This window comes from Neoarius graeffei, chromosome 4 (assembly GCF_027579695.1).
Source record: "Neoarius graeffei isolate fNeoGra1 chromosome 4, fNeoGra1.pri, whole genome shotgun sequence".
NCBI lineage: Eukaryota > Metazoa > Chordata > Actinopteri > Siluriformes > Ariidae > Neoarius > Neoarius graeffei.
Window position 1 is genome coordinate 16,602,852 of NC_083572.1, and position 13,425 is coordinate 16,616,276.

At 42.4% G+C, this 13,425-nt stretch overlaps 1 protein-coding gene across 1 annotated transcript in view; it reads left to right on the forward strand.

The window, feature by feature from the left end:
• The window catches only part of LOC132884228 (nucleosome-remodeling factor subunit BPTF-like), a 174,269-nt gene that overhangs the window by 12,299 nt on the left and 148,545 nt on the right, over window positions 1-13,425 (forward strand). The window contains exons 2-3 of the mRNA XM_060918044.1: window positions 7,503-7,980; window positions 9,644-9,785. Of these exons, the coding sequence (XP_060774027.1) occupies window positions 7,503-7,980; window positions 9,644-9,785 (620 nt within the window). The remainder of the gene's footprint in view (window positions 1-7,502; window positions 7,981-9,643; window positions 9,786-13,425) is intronic.

Genomic DNA, 13,425 nt, shown 5'->3' on the forward strand with positions numbered 1-13,425 from the left:
AGGTCTGCGGTTCGGTACGTATTGCTTTTTTTTTTTTTTTAATCTTAAGTACTCTGTATTTGGGCATATAGCCTACTATTTACCTTAAGTAAACATAGTTTAGGATACAGCATTTAAGAGAGGTTAAAATTATAGTTACAATGAAATAATCATGCACAAACTGAGTTTGAGTTGACATAAGCACATTTTATGAACAATCTCTGATGAAAAGCCAGGTAGTATTTTGAAACAGCAAGAGGGAAGACATGAGAGGTGTTCACACGGCAACTTTTACTGCGGTGTAGCACCGGGGCTGCCCCGGTAGAGCGTTCACACGGTACAAAGTTATACCGGTGTAGCCCCTGAAAGCTGCTTAAACCGGTGCAACTCTAACCCTGCTCGGGAGGTGGTTTAAGAAATGTACTCCGGAGTAAATGCTAGTTTGCGGGGCAGCACCGATATAAAATGGGACGTCTGAACGCTACAGGGGTAGACTCGCTACGCGTGACGAGAGTTGATTACGTACGGGCATTGCATAACTTGCATCCTGGTATTTTGCGCTTCCAAAATGGCGAATATCAACAACAACAGAACTGCGTGTCTTCCAGTGTTGCCAGATTGGGCAGTTTTAAGTGCATTTTGACGGATTTGAACATATTTTGGGATGGAAAACGTCAGCGATATCTGGCAACACTGGTTTCTTCATCCACGTTGTTTTCCCGGCGCTTGGTGATGCCATGACAACCGGGAAAAAGAAGTACATTTTCACGCATGCGCATATTTCATTTCCGCATTATTACTATCGGAAATGATAGTAATAATGATAGGAAATGATAGTAATAAAAGGAAATATCAAAACTTTACTATCAAAGGAAATGATAGTAATAAAGTTTTTGCTACTATAACACGGTCGCAGAAACTGCCGTGTGACCGCAAGTGGGGCTGCACCGGTGCTAACACGCTTCTCTCTAGTAAGCAGGGTTGTGACGTGTGAACGCTGCGCAAAATTTACACCGGTGTAAGAAATATCGCAACAAAATACATCGGTGCAGCATCGATGCAAATATGTGCCGTGTGAACACCCTAATGGATGATTTCAACAGCTTTTTTATTTACTACAGTATTTATACAAAGTGTCAGGAGTGTTTGCTGCCATGTTGTGGCATCTAGAGGAACCAGGTGTCTTTTGTCACATACAGAGTTTTCATAATTGGAAGAAATAAAAATGAGTTCTTAAAGCTTACTTTTGAACAGAGGTGTGTGTTAAAACTTAAACTTTTATGTGGCGACCAACCAACCACCTATATACAAAAACCCAATCAAAAACTCTTCTAATCCCTGAGAGTGAGGATGTATTTTTTCACTTGGAATTAAAGTGCAGTGTTTTGAAACGTATGGCTGGATTTCTTATCTAATCTTAAAGTGCCACTGTATTCTTAGAACGATTTATAACAAAATACACACACAGCCAATATAAAATATTGCAGTAAAACCAATCACTGCACTGTTTAAAACAAACCTCCCCTCCCCTCGCCGGAAAAAAAAAAATCTAGTTCGCCCATTATCCTGTGTCATTCTGAGATGCGCAGATAGACAGTAAAGGGAATTCCGAATTCCCTTTACTGTCTGTCTGCGCATCTCAGAATGACACAGGATAATGGGCGAACTAGATTTTTTTTTTTTCCGACGCCGGAAATCCGGCGCGGCGCCGGAACGCTATCACTCCTGTTCGCGCGAAAGAGAACCACGTGGTTTCATACGGGCATTCGGCTTTTTTTTTTTTTTTTGGGCGAATGTCTTAAATAGGGGTACCGCGGTTTATACGCGTATTGCACCGCAACAGGCGTATCGTACGGTTCGGTTTTTTTCCCATAACCGTGCCAAGCCTACTACCTACCTACCCTATTTTTTTTTCAAGATGTAATAGGAAACAAACAATTTATTTTTTCTTGGCCTCATCAAGATTCTATTTCTCGGGGTGTCGTGGCTCAGGTGGATAAGGCGTCATACCATAAATCCGGGGACCCGCGTTCGATTCCGGCCTGAGGTCATTTCCCGATCCCTCCCCGTCTCTCTCTCCCGCTCATTTCCTGTCTCTATACTGTCCTATCCAATAAAGGTGAAAAAAAAAAATCTTTAAAAAAAAAAAGATTCTATTTCTCTCATTTTATTAAATATAGGAATGCATTTTTGATAGCTGCAGTATTTTGTCACTGCTATAGCAAGTTGAGTGTTTGAAATATGCTGTGTGATATATCGGTCCATATGTCAGAGCAGCGGCCGTAAACGAGATTCGTCGAGACCTGTGCGAGACATCGTAGGATGGAAGTAAAACGTACAGCGGAAATCAAAGCGGCCAACGTTGTCAAAATACGCCCGCGCCCTCTTTCGAATGCTGACGTAATCAAGCCGGAAGTTTTGTTTGCTTTGATAGCAATCAGGAAAGTTTGAAAAAGTAGGCAGTAATCGTCATTTAAACTCGTTTTTGTGCAATATTTCATTCGGAAAACAGTTTTCAAAATGGCGGCGCTGACACTTCACGTTTCGAAGTCTCGCACAAGTCTCATGACGATCGCGCGGATAAGCGACGCTTGCCGTCGACCAAACGAACTAAATTCAACGCGGCTAAACACCGAATAGGCCGATGAGTATAATATTTAATTGCAATTAGTTGCCAATACGAGTCACGATATAAGGCTACTAAAACCGAAAACGTAATTGAATAACACGTTAATTAAGAAATAAAGCAAGTTTAAAAATGACTTCAGTTCCCGTTTTAATATAATGCATCGTAATAACGTGCAGCAAGTGAGTGAAAATACGTGAATTTAGCACACGGCGCCAGTGATCACAAGTCATACAAGTAGCTCTAGATGAGCAGTTAATTTTTGATTAAACAGAAGTTATTTTTTATGAGGGGGCTTAATACTGCCGTAAATTACAAAAAAATTGTTCGTGTGAAATTTGAAGTCTGAACGTGCTGTCGTGAAAAACGCTTCATCAGGTGTCTGACCTTGTTTTGAAACACAGTCACTGGTCACAGTCTTGGACTTAAAGGAGAACTGAAGGCAAATTTTTATTTTTTTTAATCAAAATTCTATTTATCTCATTTTATTAAATATACGAATGCGTCTTTTGATAGTTATTTTGTCGCTGCTATAGCAAGTTATGAGTGTTTTGGAATACGCGCTGTAATACATCAGTCCATGTGTCAAAGCAACGGCCGTAAACAAGATTTGCTGAGACCTGTACGAGACATCGTAGGACGGAAGTAAAACGTACAGCGGAAATCAAAATGACCATCTGCCAACGTTGTCAAAAGACGTGCGCGCGCCCTTTTTCGAATGCTGAAGTAATCAAGCCGGAAGTTTTCCCTGTGTCCGAAATCGCTCCCTACGCACTATATAGTGGGGACGCCATTTCGTAGTGCTGTCCGAAACCTTAGTGAGGATTATGTGGGAAATGCGCTCAGTATAATATGTATTTATGCATGTATTTTTGTGGTGTTTATTTTGAAAACCCACCAGCTGCTGATCTGGCACATTTTAATTGTGCGACAGTAAAGACGTAAATACCAGCGCGACGGATTAGTCCTTATCCTGTTGTCTTTCCAACTCTTCTCTACTCCACGTTGGTTCAAAGTCGTATGGAATAATCTCCATCACTAATGAAGCTGGCAAATCTCTAAATGAATCTAAATTGGAATGAGATGGCGATCTGGCCGCTGTGTAAACACTTTTCAAAATGGCAGTGCTGACACTTCACGTTTGAAGTCTCGTGAAGATCGCGCGGATAAGCGACGCCTGCCGTGGACCAAACGAACTACATTCAGCATGGCTAAAAACCGAAAAGGCCGATAAGTGTAATATAATATGCCAATACGGGTCACGATATAAAGTTAATAAAACCGAAAACGTAATTGAATTAAGAACTAAAGCAAGTTAAAAAATGACTTCAGTTCCCCTTTAATTATTAGTAGAAAAAAAATTGAAGCTCATCAGACCTAAGGTTTTCATTAAAGCTTATATTAAGTCCATGCCAGAACACATTTCATCAAGAAAAAAATGTCTCCTCTTTATTGTGAAAGGTGGGCCCCGGACCCCCAGCCGCATTGTTCCTAGCCTTTGGCTTGTCATTCGGACAGTCTGAAATTTGGACAGACGGACGGACAACATTTCAGACTTGTAAAATTCCTTATTTCCCACACTGAACACCTGATCACTGTTGGCACGGTGATTGCAGTTGCCTCCACTGCAGTAGCTTTGTCTTAAATGTGAAAAAAAAATTTTCGTTTCATGTTTGCAAAGTATTGCAATCGTCTAAAAAAAAAAAAACTCGTGAGCATATTAACTTTTATTTGCGATATTTGAGTTTTTTCAAAATTCACGTTTTTTTTTTTTTTTAAAGATTGTGATTACAAATCGCACATTAAACAGGTTAATAGAAACCCACCTCCTGTGTCTCTTCTGATTGGCTGTGGCTCCTGTCAGTCACCATGTCATCTGATCTGGTTGTTGTGAATCTATATGCACACTAGGGTTGGGCGGTATCCAAATTTTGATACCTTTAAACCGTCTCTGTGTTTTCCCGGGGTATACGGTATTACCGAGAAAAAAATATTTTGTTTCGGCCTACTGTGTAACGTGCGCCTATGCCTCAAATGTACTATTTAAAAGCAGCATAGCGAATTGTGTGCATTGTGGTATGGATTAAGCAGCAAAGCGAATTTTGTGCATTGATGAATGGATTAAGAGATATTTCAAAGCATCACGCAACTCTTCCTTCATCTTGAAAATAGCATTCAACTGTCGTTTACACATGTCTGCGTTGAAACGCCATTTGCAGCACTATTTCACCTACTCCATCAAAAAAAAGTACACGATGAGCAGGATCATACCCTTTCAAGCATGGGAAATAAAAAAAAGAAAAAGAATCAACCAACACCCAAGTCCGTTTAGACTGCGCGATAAACCATATTCTTCAGCGCAAATGAGGCGAACCTAATTCAAATGCGTGATAGCTGCACAAGGCAAAATCATATGGGCCCACGTCATGCCATGGCGGGGAAATTAATAATCAAATGGCCTTACCTTGCTTAAAACGTTGTCTTGATCACATACCTCCTTACAATTATTCCACTTAAATCCATACGGTTTAACACACCCAACAAAGATAGCAAGCGCATTGCTAATTCCCACCAGAAACCGAACAGTTTACGCTACGATGTTTTCTTCCGTTTCTTCAGTAGATGACATTTCAAACATTTATTACCCACATCCCAAATGTCATACGTTATATTATTTTACCTTGTTGTTACTCATGTAACCTACTCAAAACACAACTCATTGGAGAGATCTCGTGGAAGTGGAGTGCCCCAGGCTATGGTGTGCCTTAGGGGACATATTAGATTTTTTTCGATTTTGCGCGGTCATTTACATTATTGCTGGCTCTTCCTTTTCGTTTGGTTTGAAACCAAAATACTGCCGATGTTGTATTTTTTTTTGCCACTAACTCGTTATCTTGACTTGCCATCTTTCAGTCTCGGTCTCTTTTTTTTTTTTTTTTTTTTTAGATAGGACAGTATAGAGAGACAGGAAATGAGCGGGGGAGAGAGAGACGGGAAATAACCTCGGGTCGGAATCGAACCCGGGTCCCCGGATTTATGGTGCGGTGCCGTAGCCATCTGAGCCATGACACCCCCGGTCTCAGTCTCTTGCGAAGCTTTCTGTCAGACTCCAAAATGTCACGCAGGGTTGCCATGGTAACGACATAAACAACCCTGCACGCGATGAGAACTTCTTTAGGAAATTGATAGAATTAGTGAAAATACGATCACACAGTTATTCGGGACGATCTTCAATTTATTATTTTATATTATGACCTCATGTACTCCATATTTATTTAGATATTATATATTTTTTTAAAATGACGGTAATGAGACCGATACCGTTGGTACTTTTGGATACCTCGGGATACCTTCTTACCGTAATACCGCCCAACCCTAATGCACACAGATTTCCTGCTAATTATCACCATATCAAGGCCGTGCATTACTTTTTTTTTTTTTACACTGACTCAAAATCCTTTTTTTAAAAAAATAATTTTTAACCAAATTTAATTTTAGCTTAAGCATCATTGCAATCCACAAATTCTGTTCACTGAACAGAGATCTCTAGAAAACAAAACTCATCTCATCTCATTATCTGTAGCCGCTTTATCCTGTTCTACAGGGTCGCAGGCAAGCTGGAGCCTATCCCAGCTGACTACGGGCGAAAGGCAGGGTACACCCTGGACAAGTCGCCAGGTCATCACAGGGCTGACACATAGACACTGACAACCATTCACATTCACACCTACGGTCAATTTAGAGTCACCAGTTAACCTAACCTGCATGTCTTTGGACTGTGGGGGAAACCGGAGCACCCGGAGGAAACCCACGTGGACACGGGGAGAACATGCAAACTCCACACAGAAAGGCCCTCGCCGGCCACGGGGCTCGAACCCGGACCTTCTTGCTGTGAGGCGACAGCGCTAACCACTACACCACCGTGCCACCCAGAAAACAAAACTATTAAAAAAAAATAATAATAGCAGCGGGCGGCACGGTGGCGTAGTGGTTAGCGCTGTCGCCTCACAGCAAGAAGGTCCGGGTTCGAGCCCCGTGGCCGGCGAGGGCCTTTCTGTGTGGAGTTTGCATGTTCTCCCCGTGTCCGCGTGGGTTTCCTCCGGGTGCTCCGGTTTCCCCCACAGTCCAAAGACATGCAGGTTAGGTTAACTGGTGACTCTAAATTGACCGTAGGTGTGAGTGTGAATGGTTGTCTGTGTCTATGTGTCAGCCCTGTGATGACCTGGTGACTTGTCCAGGGTGTACCCCGCCTTTCGCCCGTAGTCAGCTGGGATAGGCTCCAGCTTGCCTGCGACCCTGTAGAACAGGATAAAGCGGCTAGAGATAATGAGATGAGAATAATAGCAGCCTCGGCACTTGTCACGATATGAAAATGTAATATTGACCTGCAAGTCAATGTATGTGTTTGCTGCGTCGGCGTTTGAGCTTTCGTTTTGAATAATCCCGCGATGCTGATGAGCCGTTTTGACGGCGTCGGCTGATTTAACGCTGCGAGTTCTCCTTCGAAAAGGAAGCGTATCGACGTATCTGTCTGACACGGGCACGGCTTCTGCTTTGTGCTGCTCAGCCAAGTGTTCACTTGCGAGTGACAGGACCGCGGCCATGCGAGACCAATTAGAGAAGAAATGCGAGGTTGGCAGTCAGCATGAATGAATATATTAATATTGGAAAGTGTCTCGCTGCCTGTGAAATACGTGTCATCTAGTCATGTGACGTCTCGGGGAGAAAGTGGACGCGTGTTCAAAAGTACGACGCTGTTGCTGTTCTGTCGATGCGTTTACATCGAGATGATTATACTGGTTTACCTCCGTCCGTCCGTCCGAAACACCCTTTTTCTCAGCAAGCACAAATCGTAGCCACTTGGTACTTCATTCCTGTTCCTTTTCTCTTCCCTCAGGCCGCAAGAGGACTCGCGTGCATCGCCCGCGCGCCCCTGACTTCGAGGAGAAGAACGTCCCCCTTCTGGAGCTCCCCAAGTCATCTGACGACGTTCTGATGCCAGCAACGCACCTCCTCACGGCTGCTTCCATCTACGAGGTGCTGCGATACTTCAGCACGGTGTTGCGGCTCTCTCCGTTCCGCTTCGAGGACTTCTGCGCAGCTCTGTCGGGACAGGACCAGTGCACGCTGCTGGCCGAGACGCACATCTCGCTAATGAAGGCCATCCTGCGTGAGGAGGACACATCGAACACGAGCTTCGGCCCAGCAGATCTGAAGGACAGCGTGAACTCCACGTTCTATTTCATGGACGGGATGACGTGGCCCGAGGTGGTGCGGGCTTACTGCGAGAGTGACCCCGAGTTCCAGCATGTTCTGAGCCTCCAGAACCAAGACGACTTCCCCTACGAACCTCTTGAGAGCAAACTGAAAGGTTGGTGCGGATCAGGATCAGGATATTATGAATGTTTTGAAACTCTACGCGACAGTACGGTTGAATGCTCGATTCTGATTGGTCAGAAGGTGTTGGTTTGTTTTCGATAACGGCAGCTCTGACCGTAGTTCCAGCTTCAAGGTGTATATCAGTGTTCTTAGTTTATGATGTGAGTAAATATGTGAATAGATTACAGAATGTGTATAATAGTTGAAACGGTAGGTGGTTGGACACTGGAAGATATAGGGGTGTTCACACGGCAACTTTTACTCCGGTGTAGCACCAGGGCTGCCCCGGTAGAGCGTTCACACGGTACAAAGTTATACCGGTGTAGCCCCTGAAAGCTGCTTAAACCGGTACAAATCTAACCCTGCTCAGGAGGTGGTTTAAGAAATTTACTCCGGAGTAAATGCTAGTTTGCGGGGCAGCACCGATATAAAATGGGACGTCTGAACGCTACAGGGGTAGACTCGCTACGCGTCAGGAGAGTTGATTACATACGGGCATTGTTGCCAGATTGGGCGGTTTGAAGTGCATTTTGGCGGCTTTGAACATATTTTGGGCTGGAAAACGTCAGCAGTATCTGGCAACACTGGTTTCTTCATCCACGTTGTTTTCCCGGTGCTTGGTGATGCCATGACAACCGGGAAAAGGAAGTACATTTTCACGCATGCGCATATTTCATTTCCGCATTATTACTATCGTATAGCACGGTCGCAAAAACTGCCGTGTGAACGCAAGTGGGGCTGCACCGGTGCTAACACGCTTCTCTCTAGTAAGCAGGTTTGTGACGTGTGAACGCGCCACAAAATTTACACCGGTGTAAGATGTATCGCAACAAAATACATCGGTGCAGCATCGATGCAAACGTGAGTTTCTCAGTGATGTCAAGCTGCAACATGAACCTAAAATGAGAGACTGCTGAGGGAACAGCGGTCTTTATTCTGTGTACGTTCACTGGATATGAGCAATCGCACGCTCTGATTGGCTACTCTACTACTAGCAGATCAACATTGAGTAGAGAAAAACAAAATGGCGGAGCGTGTTGCTGAATCAACCGAGGACTAAATTTAAAAACTCTACTTAGGGGCCGTTCACAATTGTCAACATTTTCATGAGTGTACAAAACGTACACTTTTTAACCACCCCCCTCCCCAAAGTGTACGAAATAAAATGTTGATTTTTCTGTCTTAAAAAAAGATCTTGTTTATTCACAAAAAAATAGAAACCACAGGAACTTTCGCTAGTTCACTCGCCCGATCCGCGGATTATCTGCGGACTCCGCGGCTGCAACCGCCATCCGCGCATCTCTACTAGCTACGGCCTAGCTACACACAGTAGCTTTCCACACTGACGTGGCCAGCCTTCCAAAATTACCCTCAGAAGCAAAGAAAAGTCAAACTAACCTTTTGAAATAGGTCCACAATAGTTTTCTTTGGCCGCACGTTGAGTTTTTCCATCCTTTCACGACCTTGTTGATACAGTGCACATCGGCCGGCATTCAGACCATCAGTTTTCAACCTTTTCCAAAGGTTTTGTCCAGCACTGACTGCCTCAGACCGTTTTAAATTGTGGTTGACGAAATGGAACACATTGATGAAGTGGCAGTATTCATTGTTCGGGGACCGATGTATTGTGTCTGGCCTATTTTTCACATAAATCTCCAGCTCATTGAACCACTCGCACTGGGACGCCATTGTTCTGCAACGTCAGAACGTGTGTATCAGCCAGCGCCACCGTCGGACGCCCAGGGAACGTCTGTATGGTGCATTCATGCCGTGTACAAACACGGCAATTAGAGCCATTGGAGTGAGAGAGGGCTGTATTGACGATCTTCTCTTGAGATAGCCACGGATGAAGAGCCGTCAATACAAGGAGGTATAGCCGTTGATGCAAAGAGGGATCGACATTTTTATAACTATTTTAAAAGCGTACACGGCTGATTAACCCCCTCCTCCCCAGCGTACGTTTTGTACGCTCATGAAAATGTTGATAATTGTGAACGGCCCCTTAAAAAGCAACAAAATATGGAATGAAAGGGTTTGATCGTAGGAATGTAATCTACCCCCCCCCCAATAATTATTATAATCATCGCGTTTTTCACAAATTGCTCCTGTCATTTCACCAGTTTGTTTGCATTCTTCATCTTTAAACGTTAAAATGCGTTGAAATTTTTGAGACAGGTTCAAAAGCTCAAAGAAGTTTGAAAATTACAGAACTGAAATATCCAAGGAAGAATTAAATAAATGACTAAAGCTATTCTATACCTCGGCACGACAGCAAGGAGGCACTTTCTATTAAAAAAAAAAAGTCAATTTGTGCAGCCGTCGATGGGTTTTTAAGAAGTCCGCCTAAGCGGAAAGAGTTTTGTCGGACGTTTATGGCAGATTCTACCATAACAGAGGCCAGTTAAGTCCCATCTCCTTAAATCGCTGAATTGATTATTTTGATCATTCTATTAAGTTTTTCTAGTAGCATTTGGGGTCTTGGACATTCACAGTAAATTTTAGGACGGTAGTCCTGGTAACTAATTAATTTAATAAAAGCCTGACATGACAGACATGCTAAATGACAATAGAAACACATCGGTTTCTATCATCAAAATCTGACAGACGAACTAACGTCTAGCATCATATTCTGACAGACACTCTAGATGACAATAGCAACAAAACTGTTTCTTACATTATTAATCTGACAAATTTAGTAATAATATTAAATACCTCATCACTAGAACCAAATAATAAAATAAAATATTGAAATAAAAAAGATAAAATTTATTTTCAAAATTGAAATATCAACAATAATTGTCAGAACAGTGACGATAGACACGACTGTCACTTTCGCGGGGAAATAACACATTGAAATGGCCTGTCGGCTGAAAGGGTCGCAAGTGGCTCTGATTTATCTCAACTTACGATAGTTTTCCTCCAGAAAAATGTAAATATGAATGCACAAATATATTCTCAATGTTTCTATCGTCAAAAATTTCTATCGTCAGGATAGCTGACTGAAAATCTTACCTTGATTTATTTGATGAAATCTAGCTGTCAGAACTCCAAGTCTTGCCCGGAAGTAAATGTCTGCTGTCACAAAAATCATGCGCAGTAGAATTTCCTCTTTGCGTCAGTCAACATGTGCGTGGTGAGGGCTTGAATTTTGCTCTCGTCAGGTGCATTTGACTGACAGACTGACGATAGCATTTTTTAAAAATAACTGTGGGCGGGGGCGTCGTGGCTCAGGTGGATAAGGCGCCATACCATAAATCCGGGGACCCGGGTTCGATTCCGACCCGAGGTCATTTCCCGATCCCTCCCCGTCTCTCTCTCCCGCTCATTTCCTGTCCTGTCTCTACACTGTCCTATCCAATAAAGGTGAAAAAAGCCCCCCAAAAAATCTTTAAAAAAAAAAAAAAATAACTGTGGGCTTCTCTCGTGAACGAAATAGTTTTTTCGCTGTTAATCTATTTCAACTCTATCTGTTGACACCCAAAAATGATAAAGCCTGCTTCCACACGATAACTACCAAATGGCTGAGTCTATCGTCAGGTCATCTGACAGAAATTCACTGACGATAGCAACAGGGATAATGAAAGGGATTTTTAAAATGGGAGTTATGTCTGTCAGACGTGTCAAAGAAATAGAACTTCATTCTTTAAAAATCTTTTATTGATATACTCAGTGTATTTTTAAATGACGAGCTGTTTTAGAAGACCAAATACCATATTTTCAATCTTAAAATATTACCTCACTGAAAAAAGGACAAGAAACATTTCTTATTTTGTGGGTAAGTGATTAATGGATCCAGTTACGGTAGAATCTGCCACATATAAAGCTTTTATTTATCGGATTTTGCAAAAAAATAAAACCAAAATGCTCCATTTCTCAAAATCCAGCAAATGTGGGTAGAATATAACAACAGTTATTCCACTCAGTCTCATCGTACATGGCTTATCATGTACGGCTCGATTTTGTGGAATAACTGTTATAGATGTTTAAATAATATTGGCTGGCTTTTTTCATGGTATATCAGATATATTCCATTCAGCTGGCATGATATTGAACGAGTCGAAGACGAGTGCTCGCTGAATGGAATACATCTGATATGCCACGAAAAAAGCCAGCCAATATTATTTTTATTGTTATTTATACATACATTCGATGGAACAATTATAGATTTTACAAAAAGTTAAGAACGGGGGGTAACTTACCAAAATTGAATGCTGATTCTGATCGAGTATAATTCTGATTCTGTCGCTCCAATGTACAAAGTCAAAAATTCGAACAATAAAAAATGGTACAAGTCCAAAAATCCTGAACTTATCTACAAGCTATATCCAGGTAGACAGTTCAAATTACTTTTGGTCGTAGTTAACTGTTCAAAACAAAAGGGCTTTGCTGAGTGAAGTCCACGAGTGACGTCCTCTTGGAAAAGTCTCCGTCACTTTTTTTTTTTCCTCACCTCCGATTAGAACTTTTTGACATTTCCGCTATTACTCTCTCTTCCAGTTTTTCGATGTCTGTTGGTATGTTTTTCTCTTCTAAATATGCGTGAAGAATATCCAGTGATGTTTTGGTAGCCTTTCAGGTGTTCAGCGCGTCTTTCTCTTTAAATCTTCCGCTTTTCACGAAGCAAACCTCGCGGCCATTTTTGTGAACAAGCTGTCGGTCACTCGCACGCGTGGAACTTTTACATCTCTGACGTGTCTCTCTTCCAGTTTTTCGATGTCTGTTGGTATGTTTTTCTCTTGTAAATTTGCGTGAAGAATATCTAATGAAGTTTCGGTAGCTTTTTGGATGTTCAGCGCGTCTTTTTAGCTTCAGTCGATTTATTTAGTGCTTAAACCGAGCACTGAATGAACCCTGTCTTCTCTCTCTCCCGGCCGACTAAGAAATGATCGTGCGCATGCGCAGCTCTTTGCATGTGACGTCATGTTGTCTTGACAACGTGCAATATTGCACGCTCATTCTCCATTGGGGAGAGTGGTGTAATACATGGAGGATAAGCGGTATGAGAACACTACTGCATGCCATCAATAACCGTTTTTATTCCATGGAAAAAATGTCCCGTATGTGTACTAATCTACAATACTGAACGTTCCTATAAACATGTACGTCATGGTACATTAAATATAAACAGCAAGCCTAAAATGGCTAGCTTTGGAAAGTTGCTGTAGGATAAGAGGAGTAAACGCTTAAGGACAGGATGCTACTGGAAACCAGTAACTTGAGGGACAGGCTGCATTACAGTTGATTTTATTTTCCTATAACTGCAGGTAGTTTCTTTCTTTCTTTCTTTCTTTCTTTCTTCCCTCCCTCCCTCCCTCCCTCCCTCCTTTCTTCCTTTCTTTCTTCCCTCCTTTCTTCCCTCCCTCCCTCCCTCCCTCCCTCCCTTTTCTTTCTTTCTTCCCTCCTTTCTTCCCTCCCTCCCTCCCTTTCTTTCTTTCTTTCTT